Genomic DNA, 27,183 nt, shown 5'->3' with positions numbered 1-27,183 from the left:
CAGGAACTGACTCATTTCATTGGGAAAGCTGGGCTAGCCTTATGCCACAAGCCCAACAAAACATCAAGTGGCCTTTAACCAAACTAGACGGTTAAAACTTTCTATTTTGCTTTCAGATTTCAGATGTATTTATATAACCTTCCAGACTGTATTTCTTTAATTTTTTGTTGTTGTTCTTTAGTATGCTGTTCTGTGTTTTTTTTAATCTTCAGTCTTTTAATACACTGTGAATTTTATAGGAAGGCAGGCAGGCAGGCTATGAAATTCTAATAAATTTTTCCACTGTAGAAATCTGGAAGAACAATTCTATGTTCCCTATATTAAGCCTCAGAAACTCACTGTATGTTTCAAATTTTTCCTGGTCTACATCTCATTCTTAAGACCATTTTGCACGGCCCTGTGGTCCTTTCTTTCCCTCGAATGTGTCTCTTAATTACAATTTTGTCCATGCCGCTGACATGGAGAGTAAGTGTCCTTGTCTGAGACGTAGTGTGTTCCTGGCCTGAAGCATGGCTTCAACCAGAGCACAGATCTCTGTTGGCAGGCAATGAAACTGTGTCAGACCTATCAGCGCCAACGTGATCAGCAACTGGTTGAAGGTGTCATAGAGCGGTGTTTCTCAGCCTTGACAACTTTAATCTGTGTGGACTTCAACTCCCAGCCTCGAGCACACAACTGGGGCCACCATTTTTACTGTGTTTTTAACCTCCCTCCTGCTGATATCCCTGGGTGATGAGGTGGGCCAAGATGAGATCGACCTTACAGCTCGGAAGGGAAGATTCATGAAAGCAGGGCTAGGGATTGGCAACTGACCCCAGTGCTTATGGCCCCATTGCGCACTTGGCTACCGAGAAACTTTATTAATTGCTGCCTGATGGGCCTTATCGCCCATTGATTTTCCTACTCACCTGATATTGCAGCTGTGTTTGCTTCCAGCCAGCTGCCATCTATTCACACTTGGATGGAGTCATGGTTTGTCCCGTACCTGGGAGGCAGGGAGGGGGCGGTGGGCTGTCTCACCTCTAGCTCCCTAGAAGATAGGCATTCCACCAGGGAACTACACGCTCAGAAGAGGGGCTACACCACAGGAAAGTCTCTTACAAATGGCTGTGCATCACTTAAAGCTCTAGGACAAACAGGCTATGCTCCTAAAAAGACTTTTGTTTATGTTACTGCATGGAAGTGTGCTCATTTACTAATCTGTGGGAGAATTTCTCCCAGTTGCTAGACAAAGCAGAAATTGTAGGTTCATCAACAAATGCAGGAGGGGGGAGATGGGATTTGGGGCCTCTGAACTGGTCAGACGTTCTCCATCAAGTTCCATTCTGTGCAAAGCATCACTGCAATTTTATCATCAAATTGTCCTGTGTGCTTTTTCGTGTTTTTTTTCCCCCTTTGTGCTGCCTACCTGGCTTTAAGCTCAGTTTGGGTCTGTTCTATAAGGACAAGGCTTTAATCAGATTTTTTTTTAAAAACTGCCTCCCCTTTTTTACCCTGGTAGACCTAAATGCTTACATGAAAAAAGTGGCAGTTTTAATGCTGATCAAAAGGAGGTGCCCGTCCAGTCATTTGGTTTTGGTTTTTATTTTTCATGATATAAAGGTTGCTAATTTATTTATTTGTGCACCTTAATGAAGCAAATCCTTTTGTACAATTTGCTAAAAAGATAGTATTTTTAATGCACTATGTCTATGAACAGAGAGAGATGATATGTAGATATAGATACGTAGATGATGATAGATATATAGATGATGATGATGATCGATAGATAGATAGATAGATAGATAGATAGATAGATAGAGATAGATGAGAGAGAGAGAGAGAGAGAGAGAGAAGGAAGGAAGGAAGGAAGGAAGGAAGGAAAGATGATAGAGAGAGAGAGAGAGAGAGGATATAGAGAGAGATGGAGGAGAGAGCGGTGGTAGAGGTAGAGACATAGAGATTAGCAGGCATTTGCTTGCTCTGGTAAACCGCATGTCTAACGTGAACTACAATATTTCTTCCTCAGATGCACAGACAGAAAAGTCACCGGAGTAAACACCCTAAAACTTTCTGAAGAAACACCTTTCATTTGCAATCATTCAGAAACTCTGTGTCCGTCAGTTTCAATGAACTACCTTTTGATCTAGATGCCCCACTACGTTTTTTTCCTTGTCTGGTGGCTTTCCCCAACTTTTGGTCAAGCTAGTTGCAAGCTCTGGCTTTCATCGCACCCTGCTTCTGGAGGGCTCTAATCTGGGGCCTGGGGCTCGGTGCCCAGCCCTACAGACTTCAGCATGTGACCAGTTGCACACACAAGTACACACATCACCTCGCCAGTCGGGCAGGAGTGGGAGCAAACAGGAGCTATTGACACAGCATCAATTCTGCCAGTTTGACAGCTCAATAGGTTTTTGCTGGTCGGTCCAAGATAAATTGAGATTGATTGTGTGCTAATATGTTCCAGCAAGAGGCCTAATGAGTGACTTTTGAACTGACATTCTGGGTGTTCTTGCAAGACTCAAGAAAGAAAGAAAGAAAGAAAAAGAGTGCAAGGGCCAGTGACAAAGAAATTGCCCTCTTTTTCCAGCTATGAGCAGAGCTGAGTTACAGCAAGTTGAAGCAGCTCATGTCTCTGGGCCGTCTGAAGACGCCAGACCCAAGAGAGAACCCAAGATGCCTTCTTTCACCCCAACTGACCTGTCTTTTTCTCTGGGCACAAAAGAAAACCCTGCCCATCGTTTTGATTTCCTAAGAATGCCAGTGGGGCTATATGGAACCTGGAGTCCTTGCAAGTGTCAAGCTCATACATAAAGAAGAAGCAAAAGGTCGCCATTTCACATGGCAAAAGGGATATCTGCTTATCTCTTTTATTTTGAAAGACACTTCACAGAATCACGAGGGTGACAGTCACAGGAGTGGTTTTATCCCCACCACCACCATAATTTTAAGTCTTCTCACATTAATCACTTCCTTCTAAGTCACTCGGGGATTGCAATTTCTGTGAAAACAAATATATATACAGCATATTACACATACACACAGCTGCTATGCATAAAACTGAAGCAGGTTGACCTTAACTAATAAAGTGTAACTGCTAAAACTGATGTTCAACAAAGTTGTACAAAACGTAACCCTTAAAACATTCAAGTATTTCCCAGATTGCAGTGTTAACGATTACTATCCTTATGTTACTTGTACCTAAAACATGTCTAAGGACTATATTATCTAACTGAAGCAGCACGCCCCTGTCAATACTAATTGCTGATCACACCTCTTCAGGATGGAAATATTCAGAAGTTCCCTTCCAGCACAAGCAAAGGGGCACAAGAAGCAGAAACGTGCTGCTAACTCAATATAAATTCAATGTTTCCTTAGCAAGCAACATGCAGAAAATCTGTACAATATTGTTTGGTAAATAGTTACCCAGATGGCAAGAGACAAGAGAAGTATGTGGGCAGGACAAAAGATGAAGGATGTTGAAACTGTAACATTCTGGAAATTTTTGCCCATGCCCACCCCCCAAATCAGGAAGCCCCTGTAGTTGGGGAAGGTTGTTCTAAATAAAGGTTCCCTTGAGCTGGGCTCCGTCCCTGGTGATAACACAGACATATCCATATTGCTTTCTTGGCAACATTACAAAGTCTTTTGCCGTTGCCTTGTTCCAGGATGATTCTTCAATTTTCCAGCCTATCCCACAGCCCAGGGATTTTCTGATGACCTCCCATCCAAGTTCTAACCAGGGCCATCCTTAACTTCCTTCAAATTCAGCCAGCGTTCCCCAGGTTCTACCACCCACCAAGACCTAAAGCAACACGCTCTGTCATTATTGCAGCACGTACCGTGATCAATGCGCAGATCACGCCATGTTTTATCTTTTCTTCTTTTTGTCCTTTAATATTAGGAATATCCTTGTGAAAGTTGTCCCTCCCTCCCTCCCTCTTTTTATCCTTCCTCCTTCCTTCTTCCTTCCTTCTCTGAACAAACAAACCCAACGTGATTTAGGGTCACCCCCTTACTGTTCCTTCCCTTGGCAGAGGTCCCTCTTCTGATCTCTTCCGTGTAAAAGAACAGCGCCAGAAGCACATCAAGGTTATGGTTTTTATTGAGGAATTTCTCTGGGACCTGTATGTACAGCACATCCCCCCAGCACATCAATCACCCCATGCACTTCACCCTATCTCCCCCCCACGCACATGCCCACCCACGCCAAGGTCCCGAAAGATACTTCTGCTGTTCAGCAGCTATCACCAGGCTGAGCACAGCAGCAGCAGGAAGAGCAATGGGGCCGAAGAGGCCAAAACGGAGAAACCCCTGGAAGATTCCGTTTGGGTTCTGCTGGTTCTTCCTTGCAACAGGAAGCTTTGCCTCTGAATCTCAGTGATTTGGTGAAGGGCCTGGGTTAAGTTAAGCCACAAAAAAAGTCTCCCCACGGGCCCCTGGCCTTCTGTCCTTTCTAACAAGTTCACAGATATAAGAATCACTAGCTGTGGGAAGAAAGAGAAGGTCAGGCTTAGCTCAGTGCACACAATGTCACACAAAGGCATCCCCAATGACAGACACAGAACAAATGAAGCTTTGATGATTAAGGGACGACTTTCACATCCCCTCCGGCAGGAAGAACCAAGAAAATCTGGTTTTCTTCCTAATCTCTCTCCTGCCTCCCAGAAGACCTGGGTGGTCACTTCCTGGAGAGCAAACCAAATCCTTCGCAAGTCTTTCAACTACTATGGCTTAAAGGTGGGAAATACCAAGTTTCTGTCTATTGCTCCAGACCAGGGTTTCTCAACCTTGGCAACTTTAAGATATGTGGACTTCAAGTCCCAGAATTCCCCAGCCTGCATGCTGGCTGGGGAATTCTGGGACTTGAAGTCGGCACAGCTTAGAGTTGCCATGGTTGAGGAACCCTGCCATATACCATCCCAAACAAGCCTTCCAAAGGTAGCCTTTGAGACAATAAATTAAACCAGGAGAGAACACACTCAAAGGAAATGAAAAGAAAAATGCATTTCCAAACAGCCTTTTTCACTCTGGTTCTCTCCAGTTGCACGGGGACAATTCCCATAATCTTCTGGCAGCATGTGCAAATTGGAAAAACGGAGTTAGACGAACTAAACCCCAAAAAAGCAACACCTGGAAACAACACCTCCCGCCCCGCCAGTGGATTCTGGAGCAAAGTGAATCCTGACTTCATAGGGAAGGCGTTGAGGAAGGGTTGCAGTGCATCTCTTATATATGAAGACTACTAGAATTTGATGTCCAGACTTAGCTTTTCTCCCATAGCCCATGCTCCACTGAGGCTGCTGGGAACCCACTATCTGCAGTTTTCCCAGTCTTGATTTAAAAACGTGTACTTTAGAGCAGAAGAAAATCCTGGACTTTTTACCATAGTTATAGGACATCTTTTTAATCTAGAAGGAAAGTACAGGCTGTCCTCGTTTCACGACCACCTTGTTTAGTGACCATTCCCAGTTGCAACGGGGATGAAAAAGTAACTTTACAACCAATCCTCACATTTAGGACCTTCACAGGTCCTAAAGCAAAGGAAAGCTGAAGGAAGATCAAAAGCACAGTCGCGGTTTCACTTAGCAACCCCTTTGCTTAGCGACCAAGTTGCCAGTTGTGGTCACTAAAGGAGGACAACCTGTCCACTGAAATTGGCAAATGCAAGACAGCTTTTGAAAAAGCTTGGTGGAATATATATTTCAACTCTCTTTCCATGCTGCAGGATTCGGTGCTTGTTTTGAAATTAGATTTTTAAAACAATGCCCAATACTTTCTTCTGTCACTAAAGTCCTGACACGGAAGTTGCGTTTGTCAAAATTCTCCCAGCAAGGTTGTAGATTTTAATTTATCCATCCTACCAGTATGTTGCAAGTATATATTAGTCACTTTATGTCCCTCCCCTAACCTGGGAATTGTGGCTTATTTCTTCTTAAAAGTATTTCTGTATAGCTGTGCATTACAAAGAGCTTGGACACAATTGCAAACAACTGGAGAAGCTATTTTGCCCCCTCTGAGAAAGGAGCAAGAGAATTAAACTGTGCAAAGTGCTCTGATTTTGCACTATTCTTCATCTTCCACTATTGATTCCAGCTTCAGCAGGAACATTTGCAAGGGGAGGTCAAAAGAAGTCACGAAGGTGGTCGCCAACATGCAATTAAAGTGCTGCCGCTTTTTTTAAATACGAGTTACATGCATAGTGTACATAAAGAGGGGAGGGCTTCACTCATGACCACCATGTTGACTTCTTTGAGTCTCTCGCTTCCCCCCCAACCCCAAACTCCCTTGATTGGGGTGGATAAAATAGCAATTACTTAGTGATGAGGGTGAGCCCTTTGCTTATTTTCAGAGGCCCTCTTTTTCACGGCTGAAATTATGTATTTATTTATTTAAATGTATTGGCCGCCCAACTCCAGCAGACTCCGGAGATGTTTTAAGAGCGGGGATTAGGGGCAGCATGCCCCATCAAAAGCCATTTGCTGGTATTCCATCTGTTCTCCCCTTCAGGAATTATCCCTGGAAAGCAAAATGATGGGACAAGAAGAGGGGAAGGTGCTTAAAAATGGAGGGGCAGCATTATCTTGACCAGGGTTTCTCAACCTTGGCGGCTTGAAGATGTGTGGACTTCAACTCCCAGGATTCCCCAGCCAGCATAGCTGGGAGTTGAAGTCCACACATCTTCAAGCCGCCAAGGTTGAGAAACACTGGCCTAGACCTTCTTGTATGCAGATGAAACATATGGTTGCACAATTTTAAAAAGAAAACTCCACTAGAAGCACCCCTTTTGTGTTTTCAACTATGCCTCCCCCCATAACGCCGCCCCCCATCCCTGCAAAATTTCCAACATAGCTCAGTTTGAACCAGGGAGGAGGAGCCGTGAAAGGACCTATTGGCTGATGCCTGCGACGTCCCCCAACATGCTGCCCCTTAATCCTCGGGGCCATTTTGCAGGTGGCTTGAAAAGTTTTGCCTCCTGGTGTGATTATTAGAAATGCAGCAACAGATGGAAGCACCTCTTTCTTCCAGCTGGAAAGAAGGCGGCAGGCGAGTGGCAGGTCCAAGGGGCAAGCTGGATAAGAGCCGGCCTCCTCCCTTGGCCTCCTGCCCCAGACTTGCATGCAGCCGCAGCAGCTCCCCGTCTGCACTAAGTCCAGAGTTGAAACCTCCATGCCCTCCTCCTCTTGGGGAAAGGCCTCCCCCCCCACCATCGACACCCCCAAGTCCAGCCTCTGCCCTGGGAAGCTGCAGGCCCCAGCCAGCCCACCCCTCCTCTCAGCCACTGTGGGACCCGAGACCCAGGACAGAGAAGGTGGCCCGATGTTTGCGCAGCAGGAGACGGATCTTCTCGTCATCGGAGTCTGGGTCCAACGGCTTGTTGTACTCGTCATCCTCGTCCGAGATGGCACGCTCTCCGGGTCCAGCTCCTGCTTGCGGGGAGGAGGAGGAGGGCTCCAGGGCACTCTTCTTTCTCCACTTGGTGCGCCGGTTCTGGAACCAGACCTAGGAAGTGGGGGAGGCAAGGCCATCAGGGGTCCCTGGGTCGCAAGGACATCTGTTACCTAGACTTGCCAACCTTCCGCTCTGACTAGGGAGGGGCAACCCACAGCACCTGAGACCTGTATGCCCCTTGGCCCGGTCTTGACAAGCAGTCAGCTCAGATATTGGGCCAAGGTGATTGACCCTTCCCAGGGAGACTGCTGGCGGGGGGAGGAAAAAGAAAGGGGGCAATGGCTGTCCAACGGAGGGAGGAAAGAGAGTGGTGGCTGTCAGGAAGATAAATCTAGCAGACTTCCTGATGCAGTTGCAACTTTGCCTCTGAGAACAAAGATCTGGCCAAACGTTGTACCCCAGATTACATCTCTGGCTGCATTACCCAGACAATTCATTGATTTGATCACTTGGTTTAAAACCTTTGGAGGGCCAAAGCAAAATACCAAGAAATGTTTTCCACTTCACTGGGCAACAGACTTTTTGAAAACGTTCTCCTTGTTCTCACATGGAACAAGATGCTTCTCCTAAGGTAGCGATGCATGCATTAGTTGAAACCAAAGTCTGTTTTCAGGACTGATTAATTTCTGCTCATATTTATGAAGATTTAATCACATAATTAACCCAGTGACAAGCTCACAAGATTAATTGACTGAACGTGCTTTAATGGGGCGGCTGCATTAATGGGTTGGTTGAGATGGGCAATAGTTTTTAATTATTAATTTAGAGGCAATCCATGACCACATTTTTTTTTTTGCAAAAAAGAAAGGAAGAAAGAACAAGGTTCAAAAAGGAATAACCAAGATATCAAAGCTATTAACTTCTGAACTTTTGAAGAGCCATTCCCAGCTTGGCTCTTTCCAAACATAAAAGGACCAGGAGTATCCACATGGATGGGGTCATTTTATATGCAACACGTTAAAAAAGGCAGGGCTCCAATTGCATGGTTGACTTTTTTGACCCTATCCCTATAGACACCCTGGATAAGACTGTCAGTCTCTGAATTTCCAGCTGGCATGTTCAGAGCTAGAGAGTTTTCTGGAAACTCAACAAGATGTAGCCCCAGCAGATGGGGAAAATGCCAGATTGGGTATAGTTGCCCTCAAGCACTTCAATTCGTCATATTTTACTTCAGAATCAAAGGCACCGTGTCAATCTGTCACATACTCTGCTAGGATAGGCCATCATCATTTTGAAATGAAGGCTGAATTTTAGAAAATAAACAGGCAGCTTCTAGTAGAGGGATTCTGGCAAAGGCCAAACTTAACTCGGAGGTGGCTATCTTTTTGGCAAGAAGATCAGCTATCTCCTCATGGCAAGCAGGCAACCTTAAAAGCAAAAGAAAGTCCCTTGGGTTGGATGCCTTTAATTTTAGCATTTGGTAAAGGTGTAATGAAGATAAAATTGCACTGCATGTGTCATAATGTCCACATCTTTAATACATCTAGGCCAATCAGGATTCTGAAGTAGATCTAGCTTCCTAACCTGTTCAGCTGGGGAAGAGGACACAGTCTCAGAGCCCTACTCGGCTCCATAAGTGGAGATGTGAATTCTGGTTTTATCCCAGGGCAGGGACAGGCGCTGTATTGCCCATGCCATCTAGGTGCCCATGCACACTCTTCATGGTACCCAGTAGGTTCCTTGCCCTAGGTTGATAGATAGATGATAGATGACGATGATAGATGATAGATAGCTGACAGCTGATATAGATAGATAAATAGATAGATAGATAGATAGATAGATAGATAGAGATAGATAGATAGATAGATAGATAGAGATGATTAGATGAGAGAGATAGGTGATATAGACAGGCAGACAAATTGATAAGCTGTAAAAGTCCTTCAAAAGAGCTGCCTCAGAATACGTGGGACACCTGCAAAGCAGCTGTTTTTAAATCAGAGATAAGAACAGCTTCTGAAGCAGGCACGTACTTCTAAAACAAGACGCAACTGCTTTCAAAATTTGAAAATAGGTGCTTTGTAGGCACACCCAATAGATGGAAGGAGAGAGAGAGAGCGCGCTTCTTTTTATGGAATGCTAATGGGCTAGAGAGCAAAGCACCACCTCTAGCACTGATTTTAATTTCAATACATCTCTGGTGTCTCCCTACACCTCATATGAATCCTTGGAAACTAAAGTGGTGGGTGCTTGGTTTGGGAGCCAGATGTCAGCTGAGGGATTAGGGAACATCTCAGAGCACTCGAAGAGGGGGACAAGCAATAATACGATCAGTCTGACTTTTGATTAAAATAAAATTTCTGTGATTAGCCCTGCCTACTCTAGCAGGTACTGGGGGAAGAGATGAAACCACCCCACTTCATGGCAGCCATTTTGTAAGAAGTCCTCTGACATGTTCTCAAAACTCCAGATGTGCTCAGAGGCCCCACAGGTGGCCAAACTCTCTCCAGGGTGCCACAAACTCCCCAGGGGTCTTTTTGGAAAAGGACTCTTCAGTTACCCAATAGCCTCCCATAAAACACTCCTCAACCTTCCGAGGACTCACTGGCCACTGCGACACAGGCAGCGTCGTTCATGTGAGCGAAGACATACCAACCACATCATCTATCTTTATATTTCTTTGCAATTAGTCAGTAATTCATTATTTGGGGAATGGATCTAAACATCTCATTATCATGGGCCAACATCTCATTAGCCTCCCCACAAAGATCTTTAGAACTTAATCAGGTTGCCACAGTCACTTCCCCAAATATCTCCTTCATCTCAAGATGGGTAATGTGGATCCTGCAAATACCGTACATCAAGCTTAGAGGCTGGATTTTCTATGCAGACGACATTTACCACCCCTGACCTTGTAGACTGGGTAGCCCTAAATTTTCAGATGTCGCCACGGATGCCCTAGCTGCGCCATGCTCCAAAGTTGGGGTATGGGAAACTCACCTTCACCTGGGATTCACTCATGCCCAGGGAATATGCCAGTCGTGCCCGCTCAGGCCCAGCCAAGTATTTGGTCTGCTCAAAGGTTTTCTCCAGTGCAAAGATCTGGTGCCCTGTGAAGGTTGGCCGCGTGTGTTTCTTCTTGTGGAGGCCGTCACCTACGTGCCCTGTGGCTGTGTGGAGGGAGATGGGCAGCATGGTCACTGACTGGCATCCAGCTTCCCGGTAGAATAGTTGCAGGGCACCCAAAGCTAACTAGTGTTTTGAACCCCAGCTTCCGGGCAGGATGAGTCTCTAGGATTTCGCCTTTCCCAGTGTTGGACATTGATGGAAGCCGATGATTAATTAATTAATTATTAGATGATTAATTAATCAATTGACCAATAGGAGATCAATTGATTAATTAATTGACGATGAATGGTCTTCCGACGGGGATAATGGTGGTTTGACCAGTTTTTTTCTGCGAGCTCCGCGGACTGACCTGACAACGCGGCAATCTTTTTGGGCTCAGGCAGGTTTCTTGGAAACCAGAAGCGTTCTTCGGATTAAGGAGAACCCCAGGGATCACCCCCTATATCCTCCAGACGGCTGGTCATAGCCAGAAGATTGCAAAACAATAGATGATGGATAGGCTGGACTTTCATCTTCTGACAAGTCTGTCTTTTGATGGGAAGGTGCTAACCAAGACTTGCTGACCAATAAGTGAGACCCCAGCTTTCTGCCCAAAGTCCTCTTCTGGCAGGGCACTGCAAACAAACCAACTCAACCGCTCCCCGCCCCGCAGCCATATAAAATAAATATGAACCAAAATGCACTTTCCTATAGCTGTGTGTATATTTTAAAATAGCCCGTGTGTGTGTGTGTGTAAATCTGGAATGGGGGTGTTTGGAGAACAGATTTCTCTTGTACAGTGGTCCAAACAAAAATCACATCTAGCCCAAGCCTTCATTTTATTTATTGCCTTGGTATTGTTGGAGGAAAGATTTAACCCATTCTCTCCCTTGCACATTACAGATTGTTGAAACTGAGTTCCTGGTTGATAACTGCTCTTTGAAATCTCTATCCATCACTATCTATCCATCTCTATCTATCATCCATCTCTATCTCTATCTCTGTCTGTCTCTGTCTCTGTCTCTACATACATACAAAGGTTTGGGCCCAAACTTTAGTATTTGAGGCCACTGGCAGGGCTTCCCATAAGTCAATGTACCTCCATTAAAAAATAAGGCTTCTCTTTATCATCATTTTCCATGGCATCCACCTTTCTCTATATGGGGATATTTCTACACTTGGGCCAGTTTAGTGCTGAAAGCCTTTCCCTTCACAGACTGAAATGGAACAGCAGCAAAATGAGTTGATCTGCAAGATCTCAGCCTTTGCCCTCCTGGGTCTGTGGTACCCCTGTGGAATACCCAGCAGAAATGCCAGGGCCTTCCTAAAAACTCATGAACCCATGGGCCCAGATCTCCAACCAAGGAAGGAAAGTCGGGGCTGCGTGACAGTGCAATCTGCAGATTCGGTTTGAAGGCAGTTCCATCCATTTGCCTCTTTGAATCGACTTTTCGAATCAGGTTGCCCAACTGAATCAGATGCCTTCAAATCAATTCAATCTTTTGCCATACTTCTAGCCATGCATGTGCTTATTAACTGAAACTGTCACATTGCTTTAACTATTTGACTTCTGTATTTGAATCAGTTCAAACATTCAGAGCAAATGGCAAATTCAGGTCCTCTCTCGGCTGATTTGCAACCCCTATTGTAGATACCAGCTTCTCCTTGCTTTGATTATACTTGAACGAAGCTAGTTGCTGTTCTCAGAGCCTCCACTCAGCCTGAAACTCGTACTGTGACTTCCAATTATTCATCTGCCCTTTACCCAAGACAGCAGAAACAATCAGAACTAGTTGCTTGTTTCGTTTTGCAGTCCCAGTTACAGGCCTGCCTTTATAGCTCTGGAACCCACAAGTGAGGTGAACCTCAACAGTTGGGCAAAATTCTGCTTGCTCCCCAGTGGCACCAGGCCTTAACACATTCTGCTGAGCTGAGGAATGGAGTTTCAGGAAAGCGACGGATTCTGGTTTTGTGTCCTGATTTGCAACAAGACAGCAAGCTCTGATGAGCTTTTAACGTTGCTAAAGATTGTGCTCTTTTAATTGAAAGCCTTGCTTGAAATGTCTCTCTGCCTGCACACGTGCGTTTTGTGCGAATTGCCATCCACTTGCTTCCCACAGAACAAGCTCTGCAGAGGCATAAAGAAAGGAGGAAGTTTGCCCAGGGAGCCAGAATGCAGAATGCTAACCAGGGATGTCTTGTGTGGTGGGGGTCATAAAAATCTGGATGGCACTGTCACCACATGATTGCAGCCCCTGTCATGAGCACTGATGGTGAGCAGGAGGGGGCCCCTATCCAGGGGGGAAAACGCATGCGTAGTACTGAGGAATTAAGCAGCCATTCAAAGGGACACAGATCAGACCCGCCTTAACTTTTGGGGTTTATCTGTCTGGGTTTTCCCACGCTTCTTAGTTTGGTAGGATTTTCTGTCTAATGTAGCAGTAATAAAACACTAGAGACTTATTCCTCGTCTTGGCGTGGTTCCTGCTTGTCAGGACAGCCCCACTCCTTCTGAAGGGGCAGCGAATCTCCACTCCAGGCGGCCTGCCCTGAAGCTAGCCAGCCGCCTTTCCCCATTGCTGAGAATCTGCTTCATGCTGAAGCATCAAGAGCTCATGGTGTGGCAAGGAAGCCACATTTCTTGCTTCTCATTTTTTACCTATATTAATTAATTAATTAATTAATTAATTAAAAATGTATTCACCGCCCATCTCCACCTCATGGGGGACTTTACAAGCTAAAGATATTTACTAAAACTCTCCAGGTGGCTTTCTTTTGTTTTTTTCTGTTTGTTTCTTTAATGGGGTTGAAGTTTTGCTACTGGTTTTGTGGCTTAGCACATATTGCTCTCAACTCCACCTGTTCCTCAGCTCCTGCTTTATTTTTTTTTCTCACCTAAATGACACTTCCTACGGCTGCATGTCTCTTTTTTTATGCCCCAATAGACTTATGGGCCAAAAGAACCAATCATTTTCTTATGCTTTACTGAGATATATATAGATATAGATATAGGGGTGGGTGCGTATGTGCGTGCGTGTTAGGAAGAAACTGTGGCAGTTTAAAATGAGTGGCTTGCCAGACAGTCCCACCCCAAATGGATGGCAATAACAAAATCTGAGTGGTCTTCCCCATTTGCAGGGAGGCATTTAGGTATATCACATGCTACCATCTTTACTAATGGGTGTGTGTGCGCGTGTGTGACTTTTTCCCACCCTGGCCCTGGCCCTGGCCCTTTCCATCAGTCCAACACATGGAATTTTAATAGTTGAAGCTTTTCTCCACCCTTTACCTCTGGGTGTGTGTTTCTGGAGGACAACATGGAGAGGTTGACTACGTTTCTATATATATCAGGCTGCACAGAAGCAAGCACCATGGAAAAAGATGGAACTTTTGAGCATGTTCTTGGCTGGGGGGAGTATGTTCCTGCACCTTATACTGTCTCTCTGCCAGATGAATTCCATTATGGACTATCTTCCTGGTCCTTCTCCTGTAGAGTCTCCTTGTTGCATTCTACTATGGTTTGAAAGGCAAGGAGACTCTACCCAACAATGCAATAAAGTCGGTGGGTTCAGCGCCCCCACCTCCTCTTCAGACAATGGGTTAGAGAGTCCCTTTCCTCACGATAAAAACCCAGCATCGACACTTGCCCTTGTCCTAGTTTTTAATGAGTTGCCCCTTGCCTCTTTCTTGATCCTTAATTGAGCCTCCTATCAGCAACCCTGGGCTCCTTGGCACCATCCGTCATTCCAAGGGGCACTTTGGTGGCAGCTGAGATTCAGAGGACTTCTGTCTTTGCCCAGGAAAAAGAGCTGTCCAGAAAGGTTCAAGAAAACCTTTTCTCCCCTGGCTTAATCTGGTGGGCTCCTTAGAAGACCACAAAACCCCCTCTTGGTGATGCTGAATTTCGAAACAAAAGTGAATACAGGTACTTGAGGTAAAAGGAAGGCCTGACTGAACTCCAGAAATGAAAGGGCCACCTGGAAGTGACAGAACAGTGGCAGAAACTCTGCACATGCTTCATCATCTGTTTGCTGTTCTTGGCATCTCTAACCTTCTCCTGCTTTGCAACAGTACTGAAACTTGAGTTTGTATGTTCCTCAGCATATCGTTGGCTCTATCGTCCTCTGTTCACCAGCATCTCTACAGAAAAATAGCCCTCCTCATCCCTCCAGAAACCTACTCAGATCACCCCTCTTTCTAATTCCTCCCAACTTAGCTCAGCATCTGGTTCCAACAAAAGGTCACATTAAACTGCCTTTGCAAATCACCATTTCTTGTACACCCTGTTTCCCACTGCGGTGTCTTCTCTATGGGAACTACAGTGTAAGTGCTGAGATCTGCCCATGGGACCTGGGAAAACACCACACATTTGAACCAGCACCCCTAATAAGTCACTAGAATGACTGCACATAGGCTGGGACCAACTTCCAGCTCCGGTTAAGTTTTGCCAAGTTCCCTTCACCATCTGAAACCAACAGCTTCCCTTACAGAGTCCTCTAACCAGCTCGATCAACAACCATGCCCCATGCCATGCAGCCCTCCCCATGCCTAGGTTGTTACTTACAATTGCCACATACTCGACCTTCATGCCACTCCGGGCCCGGGTCTACCCAGCAGCTCCTGCCCCTGGCTCCATATTCGCTTCCCGTCTTGGCAAAACTGCCCATCTGGGGGCCATAGTAAATGCTCTGGGTGCCCAGTCCATTGAATCCCCCCACATGGGTGTAGCTGGACAGGAGGCCGTTGTTTGGAGGAGCCACTGGTCTGCTGAGGATGTCACTGATGCCATGCGGTGTGCCAGATGCCAACTGGGCACTGAGCCCAGGAGGACTGAGCTTGTAAAAGGAATTTTGCACCGAATACTGGCACATGGGGGCTTTCACTTCTGGGAATGGGGGCAGAGAAGGGTTGTTGAGGAGAAATGTCCCCTGCAGATTGGAGTCCATAGCTCAACTGCTTGCTGGCAAAGGCACCTACAGAGGAGTGCGGCTTCTAGGCTTCCCAAGGTACCCGGCACATTGGCAATGCCATCCCGAGACCCCAGGAATGTCCACCGGACGCTCTTTTGGGGACGCCCTTCCACTAGGACCAAGTCAGGCGGGACCCCGGAGCTGCACTGCTGGCCGAGGCAACAGTAGCCCAAGTCCATGAGGTTCCTAGGAATTCCAAAACCAAGACTGACTGACTGGCCACCACACTTAACTTCAAGAGAAGCTCCCTTGCCTTTGATAAAAGACTGGGCTTATTAGAATACCAGTCCTCTGATAGGCTGGGATCTTGGGTCTCCCACCTCTCATTGGGCTGTTTGAGTGCAGGACCTGGATTGGCTGCTCTGAGATAAATGGCCCTTTGAGAGCTCCACGGTCAACACCAGAACCTTAACACAGGGCTAATGCTGGCAGGAGGGAGGAGAAAAGGACAGAGGCTGCCTTTGCTTTGGGGGTGTGATGGATGGAGTGGGAGGGTGTGTGTATGTATGAGAGAAAGAGAGAGAGCGAGCAACCAAGGCAAATCTAGACAGAGCATCCAACCCTATAGCTTCGTAGCAGACAACCTCTGAACACGGTGCCTGGAAGAGAAGGTCCTGGGATAGGAAATATAGATGCATTTTTACGGTAAAGCCAGCTGAGGTTGCAGGAGTTTGCGGAACAGACAAGTGGGATCCTTGGGGCACCAGCCCTCCAGGAAGAGGCTGAGGAAGAGAGAAGAAATGGTGCAAGAGTACAGTCACATTCCTGCCTGCCCCCCGGTGAAGTGCACCAGAAGTCAATTAGTTGGAGTTGGTGTCTCAAGTCTGCCTTCGGAGTTATTTCATTATTGGGATGCTGAGGGGGAGTGGAGGGGGGAATAATGGGTAGATTTGCCTGTGGAATGGGTAAATACGAGATATCTCAGCTTGGGCTAATAGCTGTAGCATGGGGGGGGGGGGTTCCATCACCTTTTTTTGGCCTGTGTTGATGACCCTTAGAAAAGACTAACCATCTTGATCTCTTTTCCAGTTGCTCCTCACCACAATCTGGACCTGGTTTACCTTTAGTTGCAGTTACCATTTCTCAGAAAAAGTCATGCTGGATGGAGCTAACCATCTGATAAATATGATGTTGAGTTTGGTGAGAAGTGCTCAGACTTGGCACTGAGTCAAACCATGAGCCACAACCAAAATGACTGAATGCCAACCCCTCCTTTCAAAAATAAAAGCCAAGAAACTCCCAAAACGGTGTTTGAAACCATCAAATCCAAACCCCTGCCCTGTCCAGGAATCCGAAACAAAACTTCCCCAAGGGGTGGCTGTCCAACCTCTGTTTGAACCCCTCCAGAGACAAGGAGTTCCTTAGGACAACGGGTCCACCATCAAACACCTCTCACAATTAGGAAGTCTTTTCTGATGTTCCGCTGGAATCAGCCTTCCTGTAATTTAAGACCATCATACTGGGCCTCTTATGCCACTAGAATAAAACAGAGTCAGACCCTCCTTGAAAACTGGGTTTGTAGACTTAACTAGACCAGGTGAAAAGAGGGGTGGCTCTGCATATCCTGGACTCCAGCCATTGTCCTAGCATATAAACCAGGACATCACAATGAACCATAACGTACTTCATTTCTTTGGAAATAGCCTGTTGGGTGAACACAGTTATGACGTCTTGTTAACCCAAGTTTAGCATATTATGTGAACTCAGCTGAAGTGGGCTATCACGTTCACATTTAACCCTTCATATTCTACATGCAGCACTCTGAAAGGGTAGCAATCCCAGGAGCATGTCACTGAGATGATTTTGCTAAATGCATGCTCCATTTCATAGATTTTGCCTCCTTAACGCAGTGCTCTTCAGATTCATTCAATTACAACTGCCCTCAACTGCCAGCCAACTGTTAGCTGACTTTGTGTTTATCGTCCCTTTCACACACTACTCACTCTAATTACAGACCATACGTTCATCGATTCTCATACACTATTGACATGTTATTCACTTACAACTTTCTCATAGTTCTGCCTCATCTCTTGACAGCATTTGTCACCTGTCCAGTCCCCCCAGACAAATTTGCTGGCCATTTTGAAGCTTCCGAGCAGCTGGAATGTTCACAAGTATTCCACAGCACCACAGCAGTTGAGCCCATGGCTAGTGAGGATATTCACAGTGGAACAGAAGCAGCCAAGTCTTCAAAGGCAACAGATGTGTAGCTGTGTGTGTGTATCTATTTATCATCCATCCATTCCCTTTTTAGGGCAAATTTTCTATATACTTTTTTCTGCCTCCAAACTTATTCCCCCCACATTGAGGATGGATGGATGGATGGATGGAAGAAAGACATACAGACAGATCTAAGCAAAAAATAACCAGATGGCTCATGGGAGATAGTGACTGGACTAACTCTTTTTGATGTATGAAGTAGTCATGCTTGTCCATGTTGGGTGTTCACCTGATCAAACCAGGGACCACCCCTGGAGGTAGATTCCTTGGATGAGGAAACACCACAGTGTGGTGAGGAAGCTTCTTGACAGTTAAAGAAAAGGAATAAACACAATGCTCAGACATCTAAAAAATCTTTTTTAAGAAAGAGGAACACTATCAGGACTTCTTTCCTCCCTAAAAAAGGGATAATTAATAAACCTTTGCCAACCCACCCACCCACCCACATTTACTCCTAGCAGAGTCTATGCCAACATAGCTTCTGATCCCAACCTTACTTCTCCTTGGCCTCCCCTGTTAATGTAACCACCACAAGGGTCCTAATACAGCATCCAAGCTTGGTTACAACTTTAAAAACATAGCAGATATCCAGGGAAAGCCAGTTTGGCATAGTGGTGAAGGCATCAGGCTAGAAACCAGAAGACCGTGAGTTCTAGTCCTGCCTTGGGCACAAAGCCAGCTGGATTACCGTGGGCCAGTCACTTTCTCTCAGCCCTAGGAAGGAGGCAATGGCAAACCACTTCCAAAAAAACCTTGCCAAGAAAACTGCGGGGACTGGTCCAGGCAGTCTCCGAGAATCGGGGACAATTGAATGGATTTAAAAAACAAAAAAATATACCCAGGCAAGAAAAAAGCAGCAGCAGAGACTACATTGAGTGTGTTGATTTATTTATTAACTTGGATTCTGGTAGCTGGTGGACAAGGGAGGATGTTCTATACATTGGAGAGGGGGGTGGAGGGAAAACAAGAGGAGCCAAAAGGCTCGGATTTCCATAACAATAAAAAAGAAAGTAAAAGTAATTTCAAAACTTCTAAAAAGCATCTAGAGTGCAGACGGCGGCATTCTCTAGGCATCACCCTCCCTTACAGCTCCTACTAGCAATCAGCGGGCAAAGCAGCACCCCGCAGGCAGGCGAGAGGGGCGCAGTTCACAGCTCGTTTTTTTTTCTACGCACTACAGGAGGCCAAAGCATGGGGGAGGCCCACGCTGGATTCTAGGGCAACGCCGTGTCAGCAATTTGGTGGGGCGGAGGGGCCAATGCAGGCTGCGAACCAGGGAGTCAAGTGACGGGGAGAGGAAGTTCGACGTCCTGTTCCTTGCACGTTGGGATAGAGCCGGTTCTTCCCTTTGGGGAGATGCCTGGCATGGCTTTCAGCCTTTCCTCCAACTTTCACTGCCCTCCCCCCCCCCCCCCCCCCCGCAGCACTTCCTCCCCTCCTTGCTTGTTCTACCTGGAATCAGCAGCAGCAGCAGCAGCAGCAGGTGGCCAGCCTGGCAAGTTCCCCGGACAGGGGCCGGGAGAGTGGTGCTGAGGTCAGGGGAGCGTGCCACGCTGCCAGGGTGGCCACAGGGGATGGCAAAGAAACCCAAGATGGTGGCTGGGGCAGTGCAATCAACTGCAGCCCCTTGGCCATCCCCTGCCGGCACCCCTGCACCTGCATCACTTGGGGGTCTCCAAAGGTGGAAGCAGGAGTCCGAGGACCCACATATTGCTCACGGCAGTTATCCTAGGAGTGTAGCTTGTTGGAGAAGTGGGTGGAGAATGGGTGTTCCCAAGCGTTGGGGGCAGCCAATCCTGATTGTGGGGGGTGGAAAAAAGAGGAGGAGGAGGAGGCGGCGGCGGCACCATGACTGACCATGGAAGTTGCTGGGAGGGGGGCAGAGGGAAGCAATTCCGTTCCCCCCAGCTAGGACTGGTCCAAGAAGTGTTGGCAGATGCCACGTCTGTGCTGAGTAAGGAGGCCCTTGGGGTCCTCCTGTATGGAAGTACAGGTGAGGAAACAATGCTGCCCTTCTCCTGAGCAACAGATTGTGCTGGGTAGAGCCGAGCATCGGCGCGCACGGGTGGCTGCACACTTCAAGCCCAGGGCCCAATTGCGGGAAGGTGCCGCAACGCACCCACTCGGTGGTGTGTATCGGCAGAGGCTGACGCACTAGCCCTTCTTCTACCTCGCCTTCCTTTCCCACCCGTCTCCACCCACCACCCGGCGTGTGTGGGGTGGGCGGGGGTGGGCACGCTTGTGTGCATGGGTTAGGAGGAGACCGGGAGGAGCTCGGGAGACTTTCTGATTCGAAGACCTCCTCGTTCTCCCCACCTCTCTTTCCCAAAGGGCTGGCCGCCGGAGGACGTTTCCAAGGAATCGGGCCAACACAGTTCTGCCGAACGCCTCTGTCGGTGTTTGCATAGTAAGGTTCTGTCCGTATCCTATTTGCGAGGTCTCAGCAACTATCCAAGTCAAGCTTTCCATCCGAACCTGGGAAGAACAACTGGGAGGAGTGGCCAGCAGGGCTCGGACAGAAGCCTTCTGGGGCTCAAGATGGATGGAGGAGGGCCGAGCGCAGAGCCAGCCCAAAGGCTGAGCCGGGGAGGGTGGGATGGCAGATGATCTCCGTCCAGCTTGCTCCTTCCCCAGGAGGCCAAGGCACCGTGTCAAGAAGGGGCTTTGGAAAGAAGGCCCCGCCACACGCACACACACACAATGGCAACTTTTTCTCCTTCTCCTGGGGAATCGTCCTGGCCCCAGCTTTTGAAGTCAGGAGAAAGAACGGTAGCTCATGCGTCGGCAGTCGGTCGGTCATGCGGATTAAGACGGTAAAGTTATGTCTCTTACGGAAATCATGCCATTAACCTAAAGAGTCGCAGACAGACAGCCCTGTCTCTGGAAGCTCATCGCTCCACTCGCCTGGCCACGTGGAGAGGAACGAGGAGAGTGGAGGTTAGTGGATGGGTGTCGAGGTGAGGCCCTGGAGAAGGGAGGGAGGAAGGAAGGAAGGAAGGAAGAGGACAGGTTGGTACCGGCGTTCATAAGGGGCGCACCATGCACGCCCTGCAGAGAAGTTCCCTCAGCCATTCCCAGAAAACCAGTATCTTTGGAGGGAGGGCAGAGAAAACACCCAGCCTCCATCCAAGTACAATTCCCAGGATACTTTGGGGAAAGGCACCCCCATAAAACCAGAGCTGAAACTGGGTGTGTTTCTTGGCTGGCTGACTGCTGCCATCCCTCCAGATGAGATCAAGTTGTGGGTCAACCAGGATGGAATCGAAGGCAAACCTACAGGGAGTCCTTGCTTAACGACCACAATTGGGACCGGAATTTCGGTTGCTAAGCAAAGTGGTCATAAGCAAATCCAACCTGATTTTATGACTCTTGCGGCAGGCATTAAGCGAATCACTGTGGGCGTTAAGCAAACCACGTGGTCGTTAAGTGAATCACATGGTTCCCCACTGATTTTGCTCGCTAGAAGCCAGCTGGGAAGGTCAAAAATAGCGATCACACGACCACGGGATACTGCGATGGTCGTAAATGGTCATAAATGGGAACCAGTTGCCAATCGTGATCATGTGACTAAAGGGATGCAGCGATGTTGGTAAGTGGGAGGAACAGTTGTAAGTCACTTTTTTCAGGACCGTTGTAAGTCTGAACCGTCACTAAACTGTTGTTAAGTGAGGACTACCTGTAAAGGCTCCAACTAGGAGAACAGGCTTGAGCTATGGTGGGAAAAGACCAAGATACATTCTAGGTTAATTATTTTTCATCCCTGGAGTGGAAGGGGGAGCTTCCTGCTTGGGTCCCTCCCCTCCCAAGGAATTCCATGGGGAACCAAGCCATGTCTAGCAAGACTGACGAAGTGTCTTAGGAAGGAAATAGGGACCACGCATCTCTGCCTTTACCTGTGGCTCAGCCTCAGCCAGAATGATGGAAGGACGTCCTGGGTGGAAGGGCAGCCTGGCCCCTTCCTCTTTATACAGCAGCTCTGCAGGTATTATTTTTAAAAACAACCTGGCCATGCCTTGTGGAATTCCTGAAAGGCTGTCTGCTGCTGCCAGGCATTTGCAAAAATGCAGCTCTGTTCTCGGGTGCAGAATTCAAGCAACCTGAACTTCTCGGGTTTCGAGGCCTTAAGGCTGGCCCTGCTTTCCCAGAATGCTGCCTCCCATACACATGGGTGCGAACCTTGCAAATGGCCAAGACCACCCCTACCCCCGCACTCTATTTGCAGGCCCCAGAAACCTCTCCAAGAGGGTGGGGCTGGACCTTTCGGACTCTCTCCCTTTTTATGCATTTGGGGCGTTGAGATGGTTGATGGTGCCTTCCGCACGCTTGAGGCACCTCTTTCACCAAATGGGGCAGATCCTTTCCTTGCAGAATCTGAGCACAGTCAGTACCTTAAGCCTTCGCAAAATGGAGTCCAACTACGACAAATTCTGGTGGCGTCCTAAGATCCCTATCCAGGCCCCCAAGACAGGCCACAAGGGCTGCAAGCAGGACTCCCACCACCCATGACCAAAAAGATTGCCAGTTGAAGGCTGCATTCAAACCAGGAGCCCATTTTCTGGGTGTTCATGGTGCATCAGAACCACATCACTAAACAGGCGGGGTTCACCCTACACATCAGCCCCCTAAAACTCTCAAGCCAAAGTGGCTTTAGGGATGCTCTGGCACGCTGCACAAATGCATCAACTTGGTTTTTAATTGGCCTGATTACAGTGCTGCATGAACCCCGTCAAAGGCCAGCAATGCCAAAAGGAGACGTGTATCCCCGACAGTCCCCACAGATACCGAGGTCCATGCATTAGGCAGCCAAAGGGGGAGTTGCTTTCCAGCCCTTCCATTCAGGACAAGCCCCAATTTATGAGTCCAGCCTTTGGAAACAGCAGTGAGAGTAGCCCAGGGTCCCAATGCGGCACAGACAGAGGCAAACCGCCAAGCCCCGAAAAGGCCCTGGGAATTCCTAACCAAATCTAGGAAGCTCACTTTCTCCATTAAGAGCTCTTCAGGAAGGGAGCAGTTAGCCTGACCAGTTTCTCATCAAGAAGCAGGAGGACAATGCAGGAAGGAACCCCCCCAGCCCTTTCAGATTGTAGCCAGAGAAGAACACTCCAGGAATGCCAATTCTTTTGCCCAACACACCAAGGACAGAATAGCAGTATCAGACCCGGCACAGAGTTGCTGGAAGCAGGCTGGCTTTGGAAAACGCCATTTCTAGATCGGTTTGGCAGTGCAGCTGTGTGCGTGAAACACAAAAGTTTGGCTGAGGTTTGCAAGGGAAGGGGAGAGAAAAGCACGTTAAGCCTAGCGCAGAGCTAGCGCACCTATTTCAGCCTTAAACTTAGGGGGGGGTGTTAAAAAGTGCACCACCAAATTGAATTTTGAGGAGCACAAAGCTGCACGAACCACCTGCATCTTTACTGACATTTCTGTTTCCCCAAAATGCACAGAATACTTTTATTCTTGGGGGGGGGGGGGGTGGCACCAGATTGAAGGAAAAAGGAAGAAATCCCCCCTCCCCAAACTGACTCCAATTAAGACCAAATATTTGGCTTTTAATATGCTCCTCTTAGCATTGATCTTTCCTGAATCATGAGAGAGAGGAAAAAACGAAAAGTTAATTTGAATAAGCCACTTTCCCAAACTGTCCAAAAGCATGGACATCAGTTTCCCAGAATTCTCCAACCAGTGTGCTGATTGCTGATCATTCTAGGAGCAGAATTGGGTGTCTATCAGCTGGGTCCAGTTCTATTCCCAGAATTCTCAGCAATCAGCCTGCCTGCAGGAGAATTCTGGGAGCTGAAGTCCACACTTCCATTCAGTCTCCTGGCTAAGCAAAGTGGAAATAAATAAAGTGCCTGTTTCCTTATTCTCCAGAGTAGGTGGCCTCCCATGTCTAAAGGCCAACCATAACTTTGAGGCTGACAGAAGGAGAAAAATATTTAAATATATGCTGGGAGATTAACCATATTTTTATCTTGAAGTTTCATTCAATGTAAATGCAATCTACTCCATATTCTTTGTTTTCCATGGCACCTGAGGATGGGGCAAGAAGCCATGGGTGGAAGCTCATCAGAGGGAGATCCAACCTGGAAACAAGGAGGGATTTCCTGACAGTGAGAGCTATCAAGCAGTGGAACAGCTGGCCTCCTGGAGTTGTGGGTGCTCCATCGCTGGAGGTTTTCAAGAAAAGATTGGACAACCATTTGTCCAAGATGGTATGAGGACTCCTGCCCTGGGCTTGGGCAGGGGGTTGGACGAGAAGACCTCCCAGGTCCTTTCCAACCGTATGATTCTATGATACTATGATTGATTCTATGATTCCATGATTCTATACTTGAATTCAACTTGCCTTTGCTTTATCATGACCGCCCTACATAACGCTGGAAGCTAATGGGGCCCCCGGTCTCCTCCCCACATTGTGCATCCCTAGGTTAAACCCGGCCCCCCCCCATCCCTGCCAGGATTAAGAGCAAAGGGGTGATTTACCTCCAAAGAGGCCACTGCAGGGTCGGGATCACTGTTTCCCCCTTTTCAGGCTGGCACGTTTCACTATCTGAGCCCCCATCCTGCCCCCAAGCAGTTCCGATCTCGGGACACTCCCTTGATCCTCGTCCTGGGGAGCACCAGCGAGAGGGAGGAACCCATCACCAGCAAGCCCACAGGCGACAGACAGACAGGTGGAGAAAGAGGCAGAGAGACACAAGGAGAAGGGGGTCAGAGGGCACCGGGGTGAACCGGGAATCTGGACTGGGCAAGGGGGCTAGGCTGCTGCTCCGTCCCAAGCAGGCTCAAGGCTGCTCATCCTCTCCAGCCATTTCTGAAAACCAGCCTCAGCATCCAGCTCCCCAGGCCGGGAGGGGTCTCACAATCATCACCTCTTTGTGTGGCCGTCCGTCTTCGCTGTCCAGCCGCCGCACCACTTTCCGGATAATCTGTAATAGGGAAGAGAGACGTCCAGGGGGGCAGCAGGGAATTGCAGGGCACTGGATACCCCTGCCAGAAATCCAGCCCTACATCTGCTGGGAACCCCTCTCTGGTTTTTTTAAGACAAGGCAGAGAACGGCCTGCGGGCCAGGAAGGGGCTGCAGCTTTCTTTTTCTTTTTTCTCTCGCAAAGAACAAAATGGATCTGGCTGAGACATGGAAATTCTTTTTTTTTCCCTTCAAGCTTTCTCTAATTTTTTTAAAGTTGTTTGCGGAAGTCAGATCAGAACATTATTGTAAAGTTTTAAGCTTCTTCTAAGGTTTAATGTATTAAAACAGCTGTAAAAATTATCTGAAATGGCGCTGCTGATTCTTGGAGATTTGCCTCCAAATTCAGTAGCCAGGTCGGAGAGGCTTCAGGAATGGCCCCCACCCCACCCCAAAAAAGGCTCACCCACCCTGACTTAAAAGAGGTTGCCTCTTGATCTCTTCTTCCAAAGGCTGAAATCTTAAGTTCTAGTTTCTAATCCAAATCAACTCTTAATATCCACTTTCCTCTGCTTCTACCCTTGTTTCTTTTTCCAGCCTTCAGCCACGCTTCCTTTCCCCTCCCATATTTACAGTTAATAACAACAGTCAATAAATAGTTCCCATTTTCTAAAATTTTGCAAATGCATTCCACACACGGGGTGCCTGCCAGTCCTCTGACTTCAACTCCCAGAATTCTCTGCCGGCAGAGCCACCACCGGGAATTCTGGGAACTGAAATCTACTCACCTGGAGGTTGCTCAGCTTGGAGAAGGCTAAACCATGGGCTAAAACAGACCCACATAGTTTGGTGAGGGCTTTGTTTGAATTTTTTTTAAAAAACCATTACTGCAATCTCTACCTTTCAGGGGGAAACTCTCAGTCCAGGGGAAAGGTAAGATCTGAGCCAGAGGCTTCCGAGTTCAAGAGTTTCGGTTGAGATCCCGTGTTTGCTTGCCTGGGAATAAACTCCAATGAACGCAATAAACCTTTGGCTGTACAGGCAGCATCGTAACATCAGCCACTGCATTGCGCAGCTATTCAGATTGCGAGTCCTCTGAGCCAAGGAGTAAAGCTCTCCCTTGACAATGGGACAATAAGCTCCTCCTTCTCCAACCAATGGTTCTGCTTCCAGAATACCCTGAACTGGTTATTGGAATAGGCCATTTTCAGACAATACTCTGAAGCCTAATCTAAACAGGTTGGTTTCACCCAACACGCCCATCCAGAAAAGCAAACAAGGATTCGAGCTAGGCATACAGATAGTCCTCGCTTAACTACCACAATTGGGCCTGGAATTTCGGTTGCTAAGCAGAGTGGTCATTAAGCAAATCTGACCCCATTCTACAACCTTTTTTGTGGTGGTCGCTAAGCAAATCACTGCAGGTGTTAAGCAAACCACGTGGTCGTTAAGCGAATCACGCAGCTCCCCATTGATTTTGCTTGCCATAAGCTGGGAAGGTAGAAAATGGCAGTAATATAAACACAGGATGCTGTGACGGTCATAAATGCGAACCAGTTGCCAAGCACCCAAATTGTGATAATGTGACCGTGGGGGCACTGCAACGGTCATAAGTGTGAGGACCAGTTGTAAGTCATTTTTTTCAGCACCGTTGTAAGTCCGAACCATCACTAAACGAATGGTTGTTTGTTTGCCACTAGCCCTTCGGCCGCCTCCTCCAAATCTCTAGCAAGTTCAAAATTACTCACAACAAAGCAATTAAGTGTTTGGCACATGACGGCATTTCAGGGGAGAAGAGGACCTCCTCCAACCTGGTTCCCTCCCAGAAGGATTACAACTCCCATCAGTCCTCAGGAGAAGGGTACCAGCTCGGCTAAAATAACATGATGGCTGGCAAGCCCCTTGGGATGAGGGAACTTTTTCCAGGAAGGGCAGCATATAATTCTTTTAAAGGAATACATGTTAAATCAATATATTCACCCTGCCCTCTGCAGGTTTTTCAAAGCTCCTGCTTTGGATGAAACTCTGCTAACTTTAGGACCCGGAGGAAAGCCTCAAGCCCACGTTGCCCCCCTGCAGCTGCTATTGGAGCAGGTTCGCTCAGCTCCGGCCAATTCTGCCCCCCCCCCCCCGCCACGGGTCTTTGGGTGCAAAAGGCCAGCTGGGCTGATCCAGAAGCTGAATCAGGATAAAGGCTGCCCACTGTCCAGCAGGATTGGAGGGGGAGAGAAAGGGGGCTGATCAGGGGAAACAAATCTACATCAAACCTCTCTGAAATACAAGAATATCAAACCCAGCGTGGTCCAACTTACACTAGAATTTCTCTTTTTCTCTTTTGCGCTCACTTAACCCTCCTACGAGAGCCAGTTTGGTGCCGTGATTAGGGCTCCAGGCTAGAAACCGGGAGATCGAGAGTTCTTGTCCCGCCTTGGGCACGAAGCCAGCTGGGTGACCGTGGGCCAGTCCCTCTCTCTCAGCCCTGGGAAGGAGGCAACGGCAAACCCCTTCTGAAAAACCTTTCCAAGAAAACTGCAGGGACTCGTCCAGGCAGTCTCCAAGAATTGGACACGACTGAACGGATAAAAAGAAAAGAAAACCCTCCTATATTTACA

The 27,183-nt window shown here is 47.7% G+C and overlaps 2 protein-coding genes and 1 long non-coding RNA gene across 3 annotated transcripts in view; 1 reads left to right on the top strand and 2 right to left on the bottom strand.

The window, feature by feature from the left end:
• Nucleotides 1-7,204: 7,204 nt before the first annotated feature.
• NKX6-3 (NK6 homeobox 3) lies at nucleotides 7,205-16,316 on the bottom strand. The gene is made up of 3 exons (XM_063311104.1): nucleotides 15,041-16,316; nucleotides 10,369-10,538; nucleotides 7,205-7,482 (listed from the first exon to the last, which is right to left on the bottom strand). Exons 1-3 carry the CDS (start codon nucleotides 15,420-15,422, stop codon nucleotides 7,255-7,257), a joined length of 780 nt encoding a protein of 259 aa, XP_063167174.1. The 5' UTR covers nucleotides 15,423-16,316; the 3' UTR covers nucleotides 7,205-7,254.
• Nucleotides 16,317-19,553: 3,237 nt separating this feature from the next.
• LOC134502655 (uncharacterized) lies at nucleotides 19,554-26,882 on the top strand. Its single transcript, XR_010068472.1, has 2 exons — nucleotides 19,554-20,603; nucleotides 26,566-26,882. It is a non-coding gene; the product is annotated as an uncharacterized LOC134502655 (long non-coding RNA).
• ANK1 (ankyrin 1) overlaps nucleotides 23,641-27,183 on the bottom strand; it is a 159,237-nt gene continuing 155,694 nt past the window's right edge. The window contains 2 exon segments of the mRNA XM_063311095.1: nucleotides 23,641-24,511; nucleotides 24,513-24,592. Of these exon segments, the coding sequence (XP_063167165.1) occupies nucleotides 24,421-24,511; nucleotides 24,513-24,592 (171 nt within the window). The 3' untranslated portion in view covers nucleotides 23,641-24,420.

The sequence above is a fragment of the Candoia aspera genome, chromosome 9 (genome assembly GCF_035149785.1).
Source record: "Candoia aspera isolate rCanAsp1 chromosome 9, rCanAsp1.hap2, whole genome shotgun sequence".
NCBI lineage: Eukaryota > Metazoa > Chordata > Lepidosauria > Squamata > Boidae > Candoia > Candoia aspera.
Note: the sequence above shows the minus strand (reverse complement) of the source record. Positions and strands in the feature narration are given on the sequence as shown.

What these genes read in the sequence shown, in the direction of transcription:
- NKX6-3 (XM_063311104.1), bottom strand. Translation starts at nt 15,422, where the DNA reads ATGGACTCCAATCTGCAGGGGACATTTCTCCTCAACAACCCTTCTCTG. An exon ending in AGGTCGAGTATGTGGCAATT is followed by an intron (nt 10,539 to 15,040) that starts GTAAGTAACAAC and finishes CCCTCCACACAG; the next exon opens with CCACAGGGCACGTAGGTGAC. An exon ending in TGAGTGAATCCCAGGTGAAG is followed by an intron (nt 7,483 to 10,368) that starts GTGAGTTTCCCA and finishes CCCACTTCCTAG; the next exon opens with GTCTGGTTCCAGAACCGGCG.